Source organism: Phoxinus phoxinus, assembly GCF_949152265.1.
Source record: "Phoxinus phoxinus genome assembly, chromosome: 13".
Taxonomy (NCBI): Eukaryota; Metazoa; Chordata; class Actinopteri; order Cypriniformes; family Leuciscidae; genus Phoxinus; species Phoxinus phoxinus.
Window position 1 is genome coordinate 8677824 of NC_136888.1, and position 23572 is coordinate 8701395.

General features: G+C 39.2%; 1 protein-coding gene and 1 long non-coding RNA gene across 8 annotated transcripts in view; one reads left to right on the top strand and one right to left on the bottom strand.

Moving 5' to 3' along the window:
- kif6 (kinesin family member 6) overlaps positions 1-23572 on the bottom strand; it is a 165564-nt gene that overhangs the window by 47816 nt on the left and 94176 nt on the right. For 4 of the 7 annotated variants that reach the window (XR_013799901.1, XM_079631891.1, XM_079631889.1 and 1 more), the window contains exons 15-16: positions 20067-20122; positions 513-563 (exon numbers count right to left, since the gene is read on the bottom strand). Coding sequence is in view for 5 of the 7 variants with exons in the window: in XM_079631891.1 (XP_079488017.1) it covers positions 513-563; positions 20067-20122 (107 nt within the window). In the remaining 2 variants the exon portion in view is untranslated. Of the gene's footprint in view, positions 1-512; positions 564-1814; positions 1956-20066; positions 20123-23572 lie in introns of all 7 variants that reach the window. The other 3 variants (XM_079631893.1, XM_079631890.1, XR_013799900.1) reach the window with 2 other exon arrangements.
- On the top strand, positions 2019-7447 carry LOC307008763. The gene is made up of 2 exons (XR_013799902.1): positions 2019-2393; positions 2704-7447. It is a non-coding gene; the product is annotated as an uncharacterized lncRNA (long non-coding RNA).

Below are 23572 nucleotides of genomic sequence, written 5' to 3' on the forward strand. Positions count from 1 at the left end.
CCGTTTTAACATATGAATGTCTTTCTCTACCCGTTGCCCTGGACTTCGTCAACATACGCTTGCACCACTTGCTGGTGAGATCGACTAACAGCAGATAGAGATTATGCATCGGCAATCTACTGCTTTTCCTGCAGTTTCCGGATGTGAAACGTAGAATTTTCTGTCGAATTTGAACCACTTCATTTGTGGAAGCGAATTTGTAAAGCGGGATAAAATTGACTGAAAATTGCAGGTTGTATGTCTTTTGCAGGTCTATTATAGGTTGTATTTTTAAACATAATTAATATTTTGGAAGTGAAATCTGAAAGGTGAATATGGATTATTGATTTTTTAAATATTTTTTTATATAAAAATGTGTGTAAAATGTTTTAACCTGATCAAAAAGCCAAGACAGTTGCTGCAAAGACCCATGGCAAAAACTGACCCATCTTTGACTGAAGAGGATGAGGATGTGGTAAGAAAAAAGAATTTAATACTTAATGACTAGAGGACTTATTCTGAAAGTCACCAACCTTGGGCTGCCATTTGCTTTCGTCTAATTTTCAACTGGGTCTTCAGCTCATCTGGAAGTGAGGGAAATATGTGAAGGAGATAAAGAAAGATAAATTTGAAAATGATATGCACTGTTGATCTCTTCAATTTAAAGTTATTATGAAACATGTGAAATCCTTTGAATGGTCATCATGCACCAGTATGCCATCAACAGTATGTTGTATGCAGTATGCAGTATGCTTCCCTTTCTAGTCAGCAGACATTGATAGAGGCCACACATATTCAGGCAGCACAACCCTCTCTGACACGTGCCTCACTTCATTCCACAGTCCACATTAATGAACTTAAACTGTTTGTAAAAAGAAATCAGATGTGTTCCAATGTATTGGGTCCTTGCAGGTCTTAAAGGGCTTTTAGTGCTTTTAACAATATAGATTGTTTCATAGCAGCTTTACAGTGATAATAGGAAATTAAAGTAACAGCGATAGTTATGGCTTTACAGCAGCTCTAGATTAAATTAATTGTCCAGCTAAAGTTAGTTTTCGAACTAATGAACTAACGATCATTAGTTATTCAATTTCGGGGCCGCTAACACGACACTGTTCTAACCGAAAATCCTTAATGCGATCCGGCCGCTCATTTGCACAAAACAGTGCCTGGTGTCTCAAGAATGCAAACCATGAACTAAGTTCCAAGGTACTAGCCTTGAAAAAAGTATATTACAGATTTTTTTTATTGCTTCCGCATAGACACGTAAACCGGAATTATCCCGACAACGTTTTATCTGTACAGAGGTAAAGGGAAGGGAGGGAGGCTTTCACAGGGGAGAGACTAGTTCAGTTCAATTTTATTTATATAGCACATTTAAAAACAATCGTAATTGACCAAAGTGCTTAACAAGATCCATCAAAGACTTTAGAACAAATTATCATACAGACAATAACACACAAAGTACAAATAAAATAACCCACAGTTTAAGATGTCAAAGCTCAACTAGAATTGAAAGCCAAAACATAATAATGCGTCTTAAGCAAAGACTTGAATGTTTCGATAGTCTGAGCTTTCCTTACGTAAATGGGTAGACTATTCCAGATGTTCGGAGCAGCCACTGAAAACGCTCGGTCACCTTTATTTTTTAGCCTAGATCTGGGCACATCGAGGAACATCTGATCGGAAGACCTGAGTACTTTGGCAGGTGTGTGGACATGTATAAGCTCCGTTAAATATGGAGGTGATAACCCATTTAAGATTTTAAAAACAATTAATGCTATTTTAAATTTAATTCTAAAACAAACAGGAAGCCAGTGAAGTGAGGCCAATACCGGTGTAATGTGGTCACGTTTTTTAGTCTTGGTTAAAAGTCGAGACTAGTTGACACTTCAGGACTGCGGTTGTCGTCGGGTCCAGGCGCAGGTCCTTCATCAGATCTGGATACGGCCTATATCCGGTGGATTGTGGTATACCTCGGGATAAACAGAGAGACTAATATTAGCGTAGACAGCAACCTTCTTATGATGTACCAAGTACATCAGGATTTATGGGAAGTGTTCCCGGTTCCGGCTGATCTAAACTATGCAGCCTAACATTGAATTATAGAAGTCTATAATGTGTTGTGTACGATAGGCCAAAGAGATCTTTTTAGTCTATATTTGACCTGACAGAGTGTGTCTGCTTCCCGGACAATGTTAGTGTGGCAGAATTAGGTAAGTGACTGACAGTCCTGGTGTCCTATCAGGAAAGAGTACGGTCTATTTAACGCTGGTTGGCTGTACTCTGAGATGCGTCATGTCTTGTCCTCCCCCTCCTGCGTCATCCGCTTTCGCCTCAGGTATGTGCTGGTAGCGTGTGGTTTAAATCGAGTGTTTAGAAAGCCACTGATATGTTATCTTTTTAATTGTAGCGTTTCATTTAAGCGCTTGTCCGACGGTGCATTTTCATCAGCTCAGAATAGGTGTTTGCCCACCCTTCAGGTATGTAAACTGTCCCTGTATTGAGTGGTGATTATGATGGCATGTGGTATACTGAGTCGCTATGTCACTGTTAATGCGTTGCTTCCTGTACCCCAGTTAATCGGTGGTTGTGATGATCGCGGTAAACAGTAGCCTGTGGGGATTACATGTGGGGTAATGTCGTCTTTTGGTAAGTGTCATGTAAGATGTTTGGAAGGTTGTAGTGGAAAGAGGCACTAACATCCCGCTGCTTCTCTTTAAGGCGTTCATGAGGCGCAGGTCCTCCCTTTCGTCCTCAGGACCATTGTGCTGGTTCTCTGCACAGTCTCCCTCTCGTTCTTCCGTGTTCCTATGAACTTGAGTCCACCTGGATAACCACGGTGATTGCGCTGCCCTCCGTGTCGCGCTGATCGTGCCGGCGGGAATTCATAAGGGCACAGGATTTATACCGTCTACTTCCTTTTATTTTTAGTGTGCTAGAAAAGTTATGATTAATAATAATTGACCGTTATTTGTACGAGAACCAGTGCGTGTGTGTGCACACGCGCGTGTATGTGTGTGTGTGCTGCACCAGCTCTATCTGCTGTGATTCTTTTCTGTTTCTTTAGTTCAGCTGTGTTTATTTTGTTTAGATTTTGTTTCTGTAACTACTGTTGTGTGTTGTTGTGGACCTTGATTATTATATTTTATTTTTGGGTTTTACAAATTCAGCTGTTTATCTTGTTTTCTACCAGGAACTGAGGTGACCAGGCGGGAGGACCTTCGAGTGCATTTGTGCACGGTGACGTGTGTGTGTGTGAGTAGAATTATGCTTTTGGAAAAGCCATTAAGTGGTCCTTCCGCCGGTAAGCTCAGCCTGGTTGTTTTGTTTAATTTTTGTTTGACAAACTCCTCCTACCCTCGTGGGTAGAGGACTATGTCGGTGTGTGCCACTCATATTGCCCCCTTGTGAGCACCTGTTTTTGTGCCTTGACATTTGTGCATTGAGCGCTGTGCGCCTTTGTTTTAAAAGAAGATACTGTTTTTAACTATTTTTGTATGTCAATAAAAGACCTTTTTGTAATTATGTTGTACTCTTGTCTCTAACCTCCCTGACACACACGAACCTGTGTGACCTAATGCTAACTGCTGGGTTATTTAGATATTCCCTGATTTATTCAGGGTGGCGTAGTCGACAATTATCACAATAATTAAAGTAACTTATTGAAATCCTTTACCGCTCCGTCACATTAGGAAGATTGTTCCAAAGTTTTGGCGCTAAATAGGAAAAGGACCTACCGCCAGCAGTCGATTTTGATATTCTAGGTATTATCAACTGGCGGGAATTTTGAGATCGCAATAGACATGAAGGACTATAATGCGTTAAGAGCTCGCTCAAGTACTGGGGAGCTAAACCATTTAGTGCTTTGTAAGTAATCAGCTTTCAACGTTGAAAAACTGAAAGACTCAGAATTGAAAAACGCATTCAATGTTGAGGTTTGGAATCGATTTGAAGTACTCTTCGATGAAACAGCATGCCTAGATTCACCGGAATCCATAAAACAGCGAACCAACGCATTAGACTCTGCTCTTATCGGAGCCTGTGAGAAAATTCTGGGTTTAACCCTCTGGGGTCTAAGGTGTTTTTGGGTTTAACCCTCTGGGGTCTAAGGTGCCCATGTTGGTGGAAGGGTACAAGGTGAGAGGACGCTGGCGCGTTTTGGCTGCCGCTTCTGCCTTCGTGAAATTAAACCTCTAACGAACAGAAACTGCCTCAGCACTTACCTGGACATTCTGCCTGCACGTCTTTGACACTGAGGGACCCGAACCAGTTGGTTCGGCTGCGTTTTTGGATTACGGACTGTAAAGCTGGCAACGCTGCTGGATCGATCGGGCTAACACACCCGCACTTTCGAGCGGTTACGCTAACTTCTCCTGCCAAAGACGACTCAATCTTCCCACTCGGACGATGCAGTGCCTGGTCCAAGTTCTCTTTCTGCTCTCCATTCTGCACTCCTGGTTGCAAATCTCCACTAACAACTTCATGGCTCTCCGGTACTCAGCTGAACAGCTACTCCAGCTAAATCGCTATCCATCGGCTACTCCGGAGCTCACTGTTAAAATAAAAACTTTCGGACTACTTCAACGCCATCGCTACATCCACAGAAGCTCCCGAAGAAATTTAATACATATTACCACCGGGAATGACAGCCTTGGCACAACATCTCCTCATCGTTTCACCTCTGCGTTCCGGCATCAAAACAAAAATGCTCAGCGTCATCAGAGCCAACGTCACGTGAACTATTTCAACCTCCGGTCAGTATCCATTTCCGCTTCACCCCCTTCAAAACAAGAGTCCCTCAAGCTCGGACTATTAAACATAAGATCTTTAAATAATAAAAGCACCATCCTCAACGAATTCATCCTGGACTCAAAATTGGACCTAATCTGTTTAACTGAAACCTGGCAAACACCTCATGACTATTTTTCCCTCAACCTAGCCACCCCCACTGGATTTTCATATATTGACAAACCTCGCCCGGAAGGCAGGGGTGGTGGTATTGCTGCCATCCACAGAAAAAAACTCAAGATCTGCCCTCTCCACATCCCATCCGTTCCATCTTTTGAACACCTCTCATTCAAACTCCTAGGCCACACTCCGCTGACCATTTCAACAATTTATCGCCCTCCCAAACCAAATCCTTCCTTCCTGTCAGATTTTGCAGAATTTATAACTCAACTCTGCACAACTTCATCAACCATATTACTTGTAGGTGATTTCAATTTCCACATCGACTGTTTCACCTCCAAACCCACCATGGATTTTTTGGACATTATACACAGTTTTAATTTCATACAACATGTTGATTTCCCCACCCACACCCGTGGACACACTTTGGACCTTGTCTGCTCTACTGGACTCAATATTGATACTCTCTCACACACAGACCTGGCTATATCTGATCACCTCGCTATAACATTTCACATTAATTTCCCCAACCCCCATTTCAAACAGAGACGCACCATATCATACCGAAATCTAAAGTCCCTATGTCTCACTTCCTTTTCTTCTCATATCGCTAACAAAATATCCATACCGAGCATCCGTGAAAACCCAAGCACTGCCGATCTAGTAAATCATTACAATTCTATACTCACATCCAGCCTAAATACTCTTGCCCCGGAGAAAACTGCAACCGTTACATTCTCCCGCTCAGCTCCTTGGTTCACCCCTGAACTGCATAAACTCAAAAAAGAACGCAGACAACTGGAACGCCGTCATTTGAAAACTGGACTCACTGTACATCTACAAGCCTACAAGGACCACAGTCATCACTATAGATCAGCACTTACATCAGCTCGCACAGCTTATTATTCTAGAATCATTCACTCTGGGTCCTCCAACCCCCGGACACTGTTTACCACTGTAAATAAGCTACTCAAACCCATTGACAACATCACTCAGTCATTCACCATGGACAAATGTAATAATTTCATTAATTTCTTCAAAAGCAAAATTGACAGCATTCACCAAGAACTCTCTGTGAATATTTCTTCCAGCACAGACCCTCAACCTGACGCACCCCTTCCATTCCACATTACTCTCTCCTCCCTATCAGTAATTACAGAAGCTGATCTCACTAATCATCTCAACAAAATCCACCTTACAACCTGCCCACTGGACCCCATTCCATCTGCACTGGTCAAGCACTGCCTCCCCTGCATCAGTTCACTTATCATGGAAATCATAAACTCTTCTCTCACCTCTGGAACAGTTCCCTCTTCCCTCAAAGCTGCCACTATCACACCAATACTTAAAAAACCTGGCTTGGATCCTGATAATCCAAACAACACCTCGGCATCGCTGGTTCAGCTCTCTCATGGTTCACCTCCTACCTCACTAACAGATCTCAATTCATATCCATTAACAACTGTACATCTCACACCACACCGGTCAAACATGGAGTCCCTCAGGGCTCAGTGCTGGGCCCCCTTCTGTTTATCCTCTACATGCTTCCCCTCGGACTCATTATTCAAAATCATGGACTAAAATTTCACAGTTATGCTGATGACACTCAATTATACCTCAGCACCAGATCCATCACTCCTTCTACAGTTTTAACCATCACAAACTGCCTCTCTGCAATAAAAACTTGGATGAATGCAAACTTCCTTAAACTCAACGGCAATAAATCGGAAATCATCATCATTGGCCCCAAATCATTACTACCCGCCTCCCAAGACTTCACTCTTTCCGTTGATGGCCACACAGTTACCACTTCTCCTCAGATCCGAAACCTTGGTGTTATTCTTGATCCCTCACTCACCTTCAAGCCTCACATCCGTCATATTACCAAAACTGCCTTTTTCCACTTACGAAATATTGCCCGCCTACGCCCCGCCCTCACCTCATCTGCTGCTGAAACCCTCATCCATGCATTCATCACATCAAGACTTGATTACTGCAATAGCCTCTTATATGGTCTCCCTTCCTCTGTTTTACAAAAACTCCAATACGTTCAAAATTCAGCTGCTCGCCTCCTCACTCACACCCGTTCAAGACACCACATCACCCCTGTCCTTCAACAACTTCACTGGCTCCCCGTACAACAACGCATCCACTACAAAGTTCTGCTCATCACCTTCAAAGCCCTCAATAACTTGGCACCACCATACCTCACAGACCTCTTACAGCACCATCGACCCTCCCGACGCCTCCGCTCTGCTGACTTGAACCTTCTCAAACCCATCACCAAACCAACGCACCGAACTTTGGGGGATCGAGCATTCGCCATCGCTGCCCCCACCCTCTGGAACTCACTTCCCATCCATATCAGAAACTCTGACTCACTGACCACCTACAAAAAACTGCTCAAGACCCATCTGTTTCAACTAGCCTACAACTCATAAAAACTACACTCTCCCATTTTTATTTATTTATTTTTGTTCCTTGATTATTTGTAAAGCGTCTTTGAGTTTCCCTGTAAAGCGCTATATAAAACCTATGTATTATTATTATTATTATTTGGGGTCCTTGAGATGTTTTGACATGACCTGATATTTGTATTTTTTTCAGTTGCTTATAAACATATTAATGGCAAAGGTGTAATTACACTCTATTTAGCACGAACATGGCTATCATAATATGTGAGCAACATGTATGTACATGTTTGCATTTTTGAGAGAATATTATTTATGCGTGGTTATTCAAAAAACTCAAACTTAAATTGTCTGATATAAGACCACAAACGACCAACTTCACATATTCCCACAATACTTTTGACTAATGGATGTTGTCGGCTAGAGTTTTTACTTCAAAATGATCTGAAAATCATCCGGGCTAATCGTTCACATTAAACAATAGATTGATTTAAATTTTGTAAGACACTTTTTGTTTGGAAATGCAATATGCAGGTGGGCGTGAATGATCCAACAAGGTCATGAATAATGTCCTCATTCACACCTGAAGACAAAGTGAAGTGTATATACATACACACACACATATATAAATATACACACACACACATACACATACATACATACATACATACATACATACATACATACATACATACATACATACATACATACATACATACATACATACATACATACATACATACATACATACATACATACATACAATATCTATATTTAACTACAGAATTGGTTCAGAGTTGGAAACATCTTGAAAAAAGTGTATTTTTCCACAAACTGTGTATGCTTGCAAATTGTATAATATCCAAGGTAAACATTTCTAGTAATTGTGCAGTTAATTCTCATTCGTATTTTCAGAAAGTTTTGGATGTAGGCTATCCTCTCCCCAAATTTGTCACTAATAAAACACAAAAATAATTTAAAGAGAAGGCTTATATTGATCTTTTAAGATTTTGTTTGCACCTTGTAAATTAGGTTTTGATGTGGCAGTAAAAACTTTATAATCTATCCAAAACTAAATGTTGTCTTTCATATTTCGTCTGTAACATATTGTCTTTTATAGGCTAATGTATATTAGCCTAGGGCATAAATGTTAATTTGCAGTTTAATATGTTGCTTATACAAAGACATTTTATTTCAACGTATTCAGTCGATTTTTACTCATCTCAGTAGGCAATATAGATAGTTTGCTAAAAGCGATATTCATTATATAGATAGTTTCATTCACACACAGACACGCGCGAGCTGTAGTAGCTGCTAGCTAAACAACAACATGCGTCTGTGCCGTTCGTTCATTCATTCAAACACAGAAACGCGATTCAAATTTAAACAGTCTTTTGCGGTTTACAGACACCATTTCATATCGCGATTAGAACAAAGCACTTACTGATCATCTGCAGCTGGATCCGTTGTTAGGCTACTCCAGCACGTTTGAGGTAAAATTTCCAGGATTATCACGATATTATTATTCCTCACAGCGAGTGTGTTATCCAGCTGTTGTGGGCGTTGACTGGTTTGCATGTGTTGCTTCAGATCTGCGTCTGAATAGCACGCGGCGCGCTCTCGATGGGCGTGTCACATTAGCAGAGTAATGAGATGCCAGAACTATAATGAGAACGGCTGATCTCTCGCTCTTTATATATAGATTACATAAACAGAGAATATTTATTTTAGTTTTGAATTAGATAATTTAAAACTACACACTTAAATGATTATAGAGATATATAGCTCATGTCTGAGTGAATAGTATTCGCTGAGTTTTGTTTAAGTTTAGAGACGTGCTTCAGAAAAAAGTTCACGGAGACGGAGAGGCAGAAAGCACTCCCTGTTTACTTTCTTTATTTTACAAAAGCACAATGTTTTATTTCAATTGTAAGTGGACACATAAAAAAGTAGACATTTAACAGCTTATTTTTTCATATTTCTTAAGGCTGTATAACCAAAACTGACGGAGTATTTTAGGTCTATTTTGCTGCTATGTAAAAAAAAACCGAGCAAAACGCGCCCGCGCGTTTGCCGACCTCAGAGGGTTAAAGGCCGAAATCCAAACAACCAAGCTGGATTAGCCCCAACACCATCAAGCTAATCAACGAAGAAGGAGATCTCAATGCAAGATACAAGCGCACACAAAATTTAACCCTCAGGGGTCCGAGGTGTTTTCTGGGTCCTGGAGGTGTTCTGACATGCTCTAACATTTGTGCTTATTTCTGTTACTTGTGACATTTTCATGACTAAAGTATTATTACACTGCATTCAGCACAAACTCTGCTACAATAATATGTCAGCAGCATGTATGTAAAAGTTTGTAGTTTTGAGATAATAACATTTATGCGTGGTTTGTGAAAATGACCAAAAAAAAAGTCACTGAAATAATGTCATGAAAGACAAACTAATTATTTTGTCGCAAGGCTTTTGAAAATTGTATCACGTAGCCTAGAATATTTGCTCCAAAACTATGTGAAAATCATCCTGAATACTCATTCAGATAAGACAATATATTGATTTAAAATTTGTATGACATGTTTTGTGTAAGAAAGCTTTATGCGAGGAGGCGTTAACCACCATGAATATTGAGTGTTTCACACCTGAGAGAGACAAAGAGCCTCCCATAATGGCCCTATTAGGAGCTCTCAGGCACTATCATTACATTACCTTGCACAAAGAATGAGGAGATTTAAAAAAAAATGGCTTTTTGATTGTTTGAATTTATTTACAACACAACATCATCCAAAGATACACAACAAATGGCAAAAAGCACATTATTTAACACACTGAACTAAAGACAGAGACTTAACCAGTCACACACCTTTCCTTTCCTGAAACATAGTGCATACCTGTCATTTCCAAGGTGTTTGATTTTTCACTTTACCTCCTCATGCTCATGTTGAAGTCAGCAGGACGGGTAGCTACCTAAAAAATATATATATATATAAAAAAGCTGTGAGCATGCTGATATCAAGAAGAAACCAGGGCTGCATGATTGTGGGAATACATTTTAGATTTCTGGTGAAAATTCCTTTTTAAAATTTACAAAATACACACACACACACACACACACACATATATATATATATATATATATACATATATATATATATTTGTTGTGCCTTGTAGGCATATACCTGCACTGCAAAAAATGATTTTCTTACTTAGTATTTTTGTTTTGTTTCCAGTCCAAATATCTAAAAATTATTAAATCAAGAAGCATTTACTAGAGAAGTAAAATGACATAAGAAATTCTATTTTGTTTTAAGATAAAAATAAAGTCATTTAAGTAATTTTTGCTTAAAACGAGCAAAATTATCTGCCAATGGGGTAAGCAAAAAAATCTGAATTCGAATAGAAAACAAGAAAAAAAATCTTAATTCAAATGGAAACCAAGAATTTTTTGCTTACCCCATTGGCAGATAATTTTGCTCGTTTTAAGCAAAAATTACTTAAATTACTTTCTTTTTATCTTAAAACAAAATAGAATTTCTTATGTCATTTTACTTCTCTAGTAAACACTTCTTGGTTTAAGAATTTTTAGATATTTGGACTGGAAACAAAACAAAAATACTAACTAAGAAAGTATTTTTTGCAGCAGGGCTGAATCAAATAATAAGAACAGTATAGCAGGCATAGTTAAAAAGGAACACTTCAGTAACACTACACTAGAGAAAAACATATTGATTATGATATGTTACTTCAAATGTTTACATCGATATGACGTTATGAAATGAGATTGGAGTAAAATCATGGTTTGCTTTTCAAACGCACGTCGCGCGACTGCGTTTTCAAACTCTCACAGCGCGTGCAGGGGACATTCACTGAAGCATCGAGCAACAGTTCAATGGCAATATGAAGTTTATGCAACAATAACACTAACTAATATAATTCAGGATTATTTCTTACCTTAAAATCGTTCTTGTCTTCAAATCGCGATCTTCTTCTTCAGATGTAAACCCAATAATCTCACAGCATGTCTTCCAAACTCGACGACTGAAGAGGACTGATAAAGTTTGCCGCTTTGTTGTTGAGGTAATGGGGGCGTTCGCGCGACACATGGACGATTTGCATCTCTATATGTTTTGCGCGTGTGGGTGTGGTCACATTAAAACTAATGAGGAAGGGTTAGAGAAACTGAATATCTTGTTGGTTTTATACAAATTACTTAAACAGAGAATATTTGTTTTCGTTTTGAATCAGATAATTTAAAACTACACACTTAAATGATTATAAATATATAGAGCTCACAAATGTGTGACAAGTATTCGCTGAGTTTTTTAAATGTTTAGAGACGTGCTCAAGAAAAAAAAGTTCACGAGACGGAGAGGCAGAAAGCACACCCTGTTTAATTTCTTTATTTTACAAAAGCACAACGTTTTGTTTTGATTGTAAGTGGACACATACAAAAGTAGACATCTCACAGATTCTTTTTTCATTTTTATTAAGTCTGTATGACCACAAATGACGGAGTATTTTAAGTTTATTCAGCTGCTATGTGAAAAAAAACGCGCAAATCACGCCGGCGTGATTGCCGACCCCAGGGGGTTAAAAGACAAAGAGGAATGGCGCAAAAAGAGGTTTCGAAAGCATTCGACATGGACAACGAGGCACATATCATCTCTAAACTCGATGCCCTAGAGCGAGCAGTCAACAAACACGAACATCACAAAGTTTGGAAACTTATCCATGAAATCAGTGAAAAGCCCAAAGATACTTCCTCTACCAAAGTCAGAAGGGCGACATCCCAAGTTCGAACGAAGATCTTTTAAAAGAATGGGCCAACTACTTCTCAACACTCCTGAACAACAAGAGTTCCAAAATTAACCCGAACAACCGCCCACTTCCAACAGCAGACATCCCAGGTATAAAATTGGGTAAAATAACAAGAACAGAAGTTGAAGACGCCATCACTACACTCAATTGTAACAAAGCACCCGGTCCAGATTATGCCATGACAGCTGAAGTACTAAAAGACAGAGGTGAATTCGTGGTCCATCAACTTCACAACATCTGTCAGTTGGTCTACGAACATCTCACAGCACCAACACAATGGACATCAAGCTTGATAAAGCCAAAACCGAAGAAAGGTAACCCACAGCTCATGACCAATAATCAAGGAATCAGCCTAATGTCCATAGCAGCCAAAGTCTACAACAGAGTAATTCTCAATCGCATAAGAGGCCCGGTCGATAAACTGCTCAGAAGCAACCAAGCAGGTTTCAGAACAGGCCGGGGATGTGCTTAACAGATGCACATCCTCCGTAGGACCATGCATGGAGCGTGCGCACAAGACATCCCAATGTATACTACCTTTATCGACTACAAGAAAGCGTTTGACTCATTTGACAGAGAGATGATGTTTTCCATCCTACGTCATTACGGAATTCCATCGGAAATTGTAAACGCAATCAGAATCATGTATGACAAGTCGACAAGCCAAGTATACGTTGGAGGAGAGCGTTCAAAGTCCTTTGCAAATCACAACAGGAGTTCTACAGGGAGATGTCCTTGCACCGTACCTATTCATAATTGTCATCGACTATGTTTCAAAGCAATCAGCAGGCGATTTCGGTTACCTGACACACAAGGGTACCCCAGCACGATCGGAAAACGCACGGCCACAACGATCTTGTGCTAAAAAAGGGAGAAAAGAGACAACAACCGAACGTGAACTCAACGACCTCGCATTCGCAGACGACATAGCGCTTCTTGAGAACGATCCAACCCGAGCACAACAGCAGCTAACAGTAATGCAGCAAAATGCCTCTGCTGTCGGTCTTGAGATAAGCAATGAAAAAAACGTTTAAAGTCTAACTAAACAATAAATCCCAAATAAAGACCAATCTGTCAATTGATGGAAAGCTGATTGCAATTGCGGGCGAGTTTAAGTACTTGGGATCATACATAGTGTCGACCAAAAAAGATGTCAAAAACCGTATAGCTTTACCTTGGGTCGCATTCACAAAACTCAAGACCATTTTGAGATCACCCAAACCGCAATGAAAAGTTCAAGATGCATCAATTCAATGCATCGTGCATATCAGTGCTTCTTTACGGATGCAAATAATGGTCACTCACTCAATCCCTTGAAGAAAAGCTAAACATCTTTGCTAGAAAGTGCTACCGAATCATGTTGGGAATCAACCAAGCAGAGTCTCACAGGACAAATTAACAACTATACAACACAACAGGTCAACAGCCAATTAGTGATATCATCAGGAGAAGGCAGCACCAGTTCATCGGACACTGTCTTCGCATGGGAAACAATGAACCAGCGCAGATATATGTTCTTTACGAGTCGGAAGTCGCATCGAACCGGCGGGGTAGACCAAGAATATCATACAGGGACTACGTTTATCGACACTACGAACATCTAGACCTAGATAAGGAACGGCTGCACGGAGAGCTGACCAGCATGTCAAAAGAAAGAGTACTGTGGAGAAATATCGTCACGCCTAAAAAGCCCGCCCAATGATGAAGTAATCAGCAATGCAGAGTTGACAGAACCAGGCTAATATGGTCATACTTCCTGGTTCTAGTAAGAACTCGAGCTACTGCATTTTAATAATCTAGCCTTGATGTCATGAACACATGAACTAATTGTTCTGCATTTTTCATTGAGAGCATATGACGTAATTTAGATATATTTTTAAGATGGAAAAAATGCGATTTTACAGATACTAGACACGTGACTTTCAAATGAAAGATTGGTATCAAAGAGCACAACCAGGTTCCTAACCAACAACAAGGACTTGACAGAGCAGCCATCTAGTGTTAGACAGTATTCTAGGTTATTTCGTGAGGAAGTTTTTTGTCCAATAATTAGAATCTCTGTTTTTTCATAATTAAGTAGTAGGAAATTGCTAGTCATCTAGTTTTTTATATCAGCTATGCATTCCATTAATTTAGTGAATTGGTAAGTTTCATCAGGGCGTGAAGAAATATAGAGCTGAGTATCATCAGCATAACAGTGATCCTTGAGCCTTGTGGTACACCATACTGAACTTTTGATCGATAAGACATCTCTTCATTTACTGCTACAAACTGATAACGGTCAGATAAGTTTGATTTAAACCATGCTAGTGCATTTCCACTAATGCCTACATAATTTTCGATTCTATTCAAAAGAATGTTGTGGTCAGTGATCAAATGCAGCACTAAGATCCAGTAACACTAATAGAGAGATACAACCAAGATCGGATGATAAGAGCAAATCATTTGTGACTCTAATGAGAGCTGTCTCAGTATTATGGTATGGTCTAAATTCTGATTGAAAATCCTCGCAGATATTATTTCTTGCTAAAAAGGAACATAGTTGAGAAGATACTGCCTTTTCTAGTATCTTTGACAGAAAAGGTAGATTCGAGATCAGCCTGTAATTAACTAATTCTGTGGGATCAAGTTGCGTTTTTTTAACAAGTGGTTTAATCATAGCCAGCTCGTTTTTGGTACGTATCCTATTGACAAAGATGAATTAATGATATTAAGAAGAGGATCTAAGACCTCTGGAAGCATCTATTTCAGTAGCTTAGTCGGTATAGGGTCTAACATACATGTTGTCGATTTAGATGATTTAACAAGTTTAGAAAATTCTTCCTCTTCTATAGCAATTAATGAAAAATTTTCATCAGGAAGATTACAATGCACTGCCTGATGTGATACTGTAGTAGAAAGTTGCACAGTTATAATTTTATCATATATATTATACTCCCTAATATACCCTAATATTATGTTTCAAATAAATTCCAAGGGGTAGGGTTGTAAAATAAGCAGATCTAGCAGCTTTTAAGGCCTCTCTGTATGCAATCGTGCTCTCTTTCCATGAAATGCGAAATACCTCTAGTTTTGTTTTATTCCAGTTGCGCTTCATTTTTCTGGCTGCTCTCTTAAGGGCCTGAGTGTGCACATTGTACCATGGCGTCGGACTATTTTCTTTAATCTTCTTTAAAACTGACATCAAAGCAAATTTAAAAGTGCTGGCTAATGCTAAACGTAAATTCTCTAAGATTATTATTCACGTCGGCACTAATGATGTTCGACTCCGCCAGTCAGAGATCACCAAAATTAATATTAAAGAGGTGTGTGAATTTGAAAGTACGATGTCAAGCACTGTAATTTGCTCTGGCCCCCTTCCTGTTCGCAGGAGGGATGAGATAGTTAGTAGATTGTGTTCACTCAATGGCTGGCTGTCTGGGTGGTGTCCGCGAAATAATATAGAATTCACAATTGGAAAAGTTTTTGGGGCAAACCTGACCTGTTGAAAAGAGATGGTATTCATCCCTCCTGGGATGGTGCTGCTCTTCTCTCTAGTAATTTGGCTCATATTCTTAGAGCTAAAAGATGACAATCTGGGGCTCAGGTCAGGAAGCAGGCAGACTGGCTTAACCGACCGTCTGCTAGCGGCCTCACGTCACCAAGGTCAGATAAATCCCATCACATAGAGACTCTTTCACCTAGATATTATCATATAGAGACTGTGTCTGTTCCCCGAATTTGGAAATCCAAAAAACGTTCAAACCCATCTAAGGTTAAAAATTTAATTGATGTTCAACAAATAAAAAACAGATATAATATGGATGAGCAAATGATAAAGCTTGGGTTGCTGAATATTCGATCTCTTACTTTAAAAGCGCTAATAGTTAATGATTTGATTTCAGATTATAACCTAGATGTGCTGTGTTTGACTGAAACCTTGCTAAAACCAAACGATTACATTGCTTTAAATGAGTCAACCCCACAAGATTACGGTTATAAACATGAACCTCGTCTGAAACGCAAAGGAGGAGGTGTTGCTGTAATTTATAGTAATATTTTCAAAACCACTAAGACATCTAGCTTTAAATATAATTATTTTGAAATGCTGGTGCTTAATTTAAAAATATATAGTGTAAACGATAAATCATGTTTGAAAATTCTGCTGGCTACTGTATACAGGCCACCAGGGTACCATATAGACTTTATCAAATAATTTGCAGACTTTCTATCATAACTAGTATTGGCTGCAGATAAAGTACTAATTGTTGGTGATTTTAATATACACATAGATAATGAAAAAGATGCATTGGGATTGGCATTTAAAGACATTGTAAACTCAATTGGAGTTAGACAACACGTGTCAGGACCTACTCATTGCCGTAATCATACTCTAGATCTAATACTATCACATGGAACAGATGTTGATGCCGTTGAAATACTGCAGCAGAGCGATGACATCTCAGATCATTATCTAGTCTCATGTAAATTACATTTAGCCAAGGCTGCAAAGCCGACTCCGTGTTATAAATATGTTAGACCTATAACTTCTGCCACTAAAGATTGCTTTATCAATAATCTTCCTAATCAGTTTCATCATCTCAGCATCCCGGATAGCTTAGAAGAACTTGACATTGCAACAGAAACTTTTAACTCTCTCTCTTTCCAGCACTTTAGACACAGTTGCTCCGCTGCGCTTAAAGAAGATTAAAGAACATAGTCCAACGCCGTGGCACAACGAGCACACTCAGGCCCTTAAGAGATGGCCAGAAAAATGGAGAACGAAGTCCTAAGAACGAAACCTACTAATTCACAAAATTAACGGAATGCATAGCTGACATAAAACATTGGATGACTAGTAATTTCCTACAACTAAATTCTGAAAAAACAGAGATTCTAATTATTGGACAAAAAACTTCCACACGTAATAACCTAGAGTACTGTCTAACACTTGATGGCTGCTCTGTTAAGTCTTCGTCGTCAGTTAGGAACCTGGGTGAGCTCTTTGATACCAATCTTTAATTGGAAAGTCACGCATCTAGTATCTGTAAAACCGCATTTTTCCATCTTAAAAATATATCTAAATTACGCCATATGCTCTCATTGACAAATGCGGAACAATTAGTTCATGCGTTCATGACCTCAATGCTAGATTATTGTAATGCTCTACTGGGTGGTTGCCCTGCACGCTTAAACAAACTACAGCTAGTTAAAAACGCAGCAGCTCGAGTTCTTACCAGAACCAGGAAGTATGACCATATTAGCCCCGTTCTGTCAACACTGCATTGGCTTCCTATTAAACATTGTATACATTTCAAAATTTTGCGGATTAATTACAAAGCACTAAATGGTTTAGCTCCGCAGTACTTGAGTGAGCTCTTAATGCATTATAGTCCTTCACGTCTATTGCATTCTCAAAATTCCGGCCAGTTAATAATACTTAGAATATCAAAATTGACTGCTGGCGGTAGATCCAGTGGCGATTCTAGGGGGTGGCCTGGGGTGGCCGGCTCATTGGCCACCCCTGTGGCCACCCCAGATCTGATAGGTAGTTGCATGTTCATCAACACAAGAAACAAGAGATGCTGTCAATGACAGCTGATCAACTGATTTAGGGCCAGTACAATGTTCAAAAGTTACATTTTAAAGAAGCACCTTAATCCTTAAATTATATTTGGTCTGTTGGCATAGGGGTGGAACGGTAGATGTATTCGTATTGAACTGAAACGGTTCGGTGCATGAATTTACACGGATAATACATGGTATAAAAATAAATAAAACTTAACTGCGCGCGCGCTTCCCCAAATGGACGAGGCATTTACTTCGCGCTCGCCGGTGTACTATTCTTTGAAACGACAGGGTGACTCGGTGTAATTGCCTTCTAAATCATGAGGAATCAGCGGCGAGAAGTAGTAAGGTACATTCGTGAATGTTTATTTAAGTACAACACTTTAGTAGACCAAAACCACACTACAAAAGAATCGTGTAAAGCAGTAAACCAGATTATTCCGTGACATTAAAGGGATAGTTCACTTTAAAATTTAAATTCTGTCATCATTTACTCACCCTCAAGTTGTTTCAAACCTGTATTAATTTATTTCTTCTGCTGAACACAAAGAAAGATATTTTGAAGAATGTCAGTAACCAAACAGTAGTCTGTACCCATTGACTTCCATAGTATTTTTTTTTCCTACTATGGAAGTCAATGGGTACAGACTACTGTTTGGTTACTGACATTCTTCAAAATATCTTTCTTTGTGTTCAGCAGAAGAAATAAATTAATACAGGTTTGAAACAACTTGAGGGTGAGTAAATGATGACAGAATTTAAATTTTAAAGTGAACTATCCCTTTAAAGAGAAAAAATGGATATGAGAACGTAACCTACAACTAAATTAACGTTACATATTTTCTAAACATTTTTATTTAGTTTTGTGAACCTTTTTATAAAACATGGCCATTTATTTTTATTTAAAGGGCTTATGTCTGCTATTGTAGGCTCATTTTGTTAATGTAAGCAACTCATTTAGACGCAAGGTTAGGATTAGGGGTGGGGTTAAGATTAGGCAATCAGCACATAAATAAGAGATGCTCTATTTTCAGTTTTATGGCTGATTGTCTTATTTTGTTTACAAGTTACAAATGGAGTCAGGAGATAATGTGGCATACTTATTGTTTACTGTTTACATCTTACTTTACACACTTCAGGGCCAGCTGTTGCAGCTGCTCATGGGACTGTATGACACTAGGTGGTACAGACTGAGACATGCACGATAAAATAAAAATGCCTTCTGCATTTTTGTTTTGCTTTTCCCTCCATGTTACCGAATTCGTACAGAACCGTGATGTCTGAACCGAACCGTGACTTCTGTGTACCATTCCACCAGTTGGCATTATTGGACTTTAAGTCTTGTCTTGTGGTCTTTTGGCCTATGTGAAAGCATTTTGTAGCAGGAGAATCAGCAAAAGCAAGAGCTACCTCTATTGCACTTTGTTACTATTATTAGAATCCTCTATTGTTCATGCGAGTTTGAAGGTTTGCATACGATTACTTTATAGTAGATATGGCCACCCCACACTAGCTTTGTGTCCCATCTTGGCCACCCCAGTAAAAATGTCCTGGATACGCCAATGGGTAGATCCTTTTGCTATTTAGCACCACAACTTTGGAACAGTCTTCCTACCATTGTCCGGGAAGCAGACACACTCTGTCAGTTCAAAGCTAGATTAAAGACACATCTCTTTGACCTAGCATTCACATAATACATTATAGACTTCTATAATTCAATGTTAGGCTGCATAGATTAGGTCAGACGGAACTGGGAACACTTCCCTTAAATCCTGATGTACTCGTTACATTATAAGAAGAATGGCATCTACGCTAATTTTAGTGTCTTTGTTTATCCCAAGGTTTTCACGCAGCCTGCCGGATCCAGGCCGTATCCAGATCTGACGAAGGCCCTTCGCCTGGAGGATCCCTTTACCACTCTACAGATAAAGTGTTGTGGGATCATTCGTTTCGCGTACCTACCCCGAAGTGATAAAATAAAATTATGTATCAAAATCTATAGGCAGGACAAGTAGTTTGTATAGGCTTGGTTTGTAGGGAATTACAAACCTGCGCACATATATTCAAATGCACATAACTATAGAATCAATTCTTGATGCGCACGTGAGCGCCATCAGCGTTTATCACAGATTTGCATTTAAAGTCTGTGTAGAGAGAACGGTGTCGTCTTAGCGGCCCCTAATTTAATAACAAATGATCATTTTGACTGAAGTGAATCAATCAAAACTAACTTTAGCTGGAAAATAACATTATTCAAGAACCGCTATAAAGCCAAAACAATCTCTGTTACCTTAAATTATATGTTTATCTCTGTAAAGCAGCTTTGAAACACATTGTTAAAAGCATTATATAAATGAAGATGACTTGACTTGACTATAAAAAGGTGTAGAGTTTACTTACTGACTCTGATCCTGGTCTGGTTAACTTGCTCACCAAGTGTCTTAGCTTCAACAAACCTGCAAAATGAAATGGCCAATGTGAATATCCTTGTATGTATGCAAAACATCAATGAATACTGATCAAGGAGAACATTATTAAATACTGACTGATTGTCAAATTGTCAAAAAGTGCCCTATTTTTTTTCCAGAAAGAGCAATGTTGCATTTGAAAATCCTTGTATGTACAGGTGAAACTTAGAATATTGTGCAAAAGTTAATTTATTTCAGTAATTCAGTAACTCAAAAGGTGAAACTAATATATTATATAGACTCATTACATGTGAGATATGTCAAGTCTTTATTTGTTATAATTTTGATGATTATGTCTTACAGCTTATGAAAACCCCAAATTCAAAATTAGAATATTGTTGTTACGAACTACTCCGAGACACGAAGGTTGAGATCCAAATGCAGCTTTATTTAAGGGGCAATCCTGACACGTGATCCATTATACAGACAATAGGTCAAACCACAGGTAGGCAATCCAAACAAACAAACAAAACAGGCAGGTGTGAGAGGCAAACGAGTAATCCACGGAACAGTAGGGATGGCTGACGCGAAACACTCGTTCCGAAGCTATGCGAGATCCCGAAGCGCAGATGTTTCGAAACACTGATCCGAAGCGTGATTCAAAACACCCATGTCACGTGACTATGGCCAAACGAAGCCTCGAAGTGTTTCACTAAGTGTTTCATCAGGTGTGATCCGCAGAATCAGCGTTTGATTGACACGGTCGGGAACAGACCACACAATCGCACATCTGTATAAAAGTGAAATCAACGCATATTGACCTCGTGGGTTTTTGTGAGAGGAGTTTGATATTGAGATAGCCGATTTTTGGTGATATAACGACATTTATAGTGCGATTTGTTTAGTTATATTTAGGCTTACATTTAAATTTACACAACACATTGACTGATAGGCTAGAGACACAGAGTATACATATAGTGACACATTAATAGATACATATATATATAAATATATATAGACAGCTAGATTAATAGATAGATAGATTAAAGATAGGGATAGAAATGTCAACATCAGACCCATCAACATCATCAACATCAACACCAGTAGAAACACAGGACAGTTTATGGGAACTTTTTGATACTCGTATCCATCAAACCCAGATGATACACAATGCTACAGCTGATGCCACAGTGGAAGTGAAAAAATACATCAACGATGCGTATTTGCCCAGAACTCATGATCCACTAACTTACTGGAAAGAGAGAGCAGTAATCTTTCCTCATTTGTATGCCATGGCTAAAAAATATCTTTGCTTTCCAGCAACAAGTGTCACTTGTGAGAGGATTTTTTCAAAGGCTGGAGAAATTATCTGTAAAAAAAAGAAGTAGGCTAGTCCTTCCACAGCAGAGAAATTAATATTTTTGAATAAAAATATCTAAAAAAGTGAGACATTGTGGCTTGATTTATTTTATTAATATTCATTTTGCAGGACCAAAATAACATTATGCACAGTGATGAGCCTATATGTTACAAGATTCACATATTAGAAAAGTACAATAATAAAAAAACAACAACAATTTTAATGGCTCGTCAAGGTTGTTTCAGATCAACACCTGCAAGTGACCACTAGGTGTCACCATTGAGACGGGTGTCGGATTGATTCGAAGCCTCGAAACAATATGGACCATTTGGTTCAACTGTTTCATTGCTTCACGAAGCCTCGATCTGCCCATCACTACGGAACAGGCAAGAAATCCAAAAACCAAGAGACATGAAGCCAGGGAAAATGCTCGGAAATGCAGTGCAACAACATACAAAACTTCGCAGTGAGTGAATGAGTGACCATGGTATAAATAGGCTGAGACTAACAGGTTAATGAGACACAGGTGAATGCAATCAGTGATTATGAGTCCAGGCAGTGAGTTATGGGAAATGTAGTTTGTGAGGGAGTGATAATAGTCTGATGTGGAGTGCCCTCTGGTGGCTCTCAAAGTCTTACAATTGTGAAAAGGTTTTCATAAGCTGTAAGCCATAATCATTAAAATTATAACAAATAAAGGCTTGAAATATCTCACTTTGCATGTAATGAGTCTATATCATATATTAGTTTCACCCTTTAAGTTGAATTACTGACATAAATTAACTTTTGCACGATATTAAAATGTTTCAAATTTCACCTGTATATAGAACATCAATGAACACTGATCAAGGATTCCAGTTGAGCTGATTAGGCATGGTGCATATTCTGCAGCAAAGATTGAAGGAGATCTAATACAGTCCAGGGCCAGGCCAAGTTGCAGAAGGACTGGGGCACAGGACACAGAAACGGCAGGCATAAACAGACACGAAAAGACATGACCACCTACAGTAGACAGGGTAAACATCCACAGCAATCTGGCACAAAACAGAGCACACAGGCAGAATAAATAGAGATAGGAATACGAGTGTAATAAAGGATCCATGGCAAGACTGGCTTGGACGGCCTCCTCAGCCATGACAGGACTGACAGGGACAGCCTCCTCTGTCATGAAAGGGAGAGTGGACCACCAGACTTGGACATGTATCCAATGTACTCACTGTGTTTAATCAGTACCCTCCACCAAAAAAAAAAAAAAAAAAACTGAATTTGCAGTACTTGTCTGTCATGCTTAATCTGGTCCCAAGATAGTTTTAATTCTGCTAACCAGCAAGTTTGAACCATTGCCAGTCACTACACCAATAGGGGGTGTTTTCTTTTACTCTTGGTACTCCACAGCAACCTGGCAAGTGCCTCTCACTTCGATCTGTTGTCCCGTATAGGTTTCCAGTTTCATTCCAGTCTGTCTTAGTTTTTTCCCACTTTTTCCTCAATTCCTTGAATGTATCCTCATTTAAAACAGTAAGACTACATCCAGAATCTATTTCTAGGTTCATTTTGTGCCTGTCACTTTGCATGTTCATGGGTTGTATTCAACCCAGTGTGAATGTATTAAAATACTAATTGCTGTCACTTTCTATGCAATGACGTCGTCCAGGGCTCGTTCATGTCTGATTTCTCTCTCTTTCCCTCTAATGGCCGTTCTACCCTTATTTCTACAAGCTGATGATATGTGACTAATTTTACCACATGCATGACATTTCTCTGTTTTGAATCTACAATCAGGAGTGATTTATTTTCTTGCATGTATAACAGGACTTAAATGCTGCACTGGCTTGCATTCCTTCTTCACAGCTCACACTGCTGTCTGCTTTGCTGCACAGCTTGTGACATGCTGCTGCCATGCTTTTAATAGAGAGTGCTATTTTCATTGCATTATCAAAAGGTCAGATTTTGCTTGATTATCTTCTTTGGACTAACTTCACACACAAGTCTGTCTCTCATCATCTGTTGCAGTATATCACCATAATTACAATCCTGTATGAGTTTGCGTCCCTCAGCCACAAAGTTAGTTATTGTCTCATCAGGCCTCCTTGAGCGCGAGTCAAACTTGAAACGTTGAACTATTTTGCTCGGCTTTG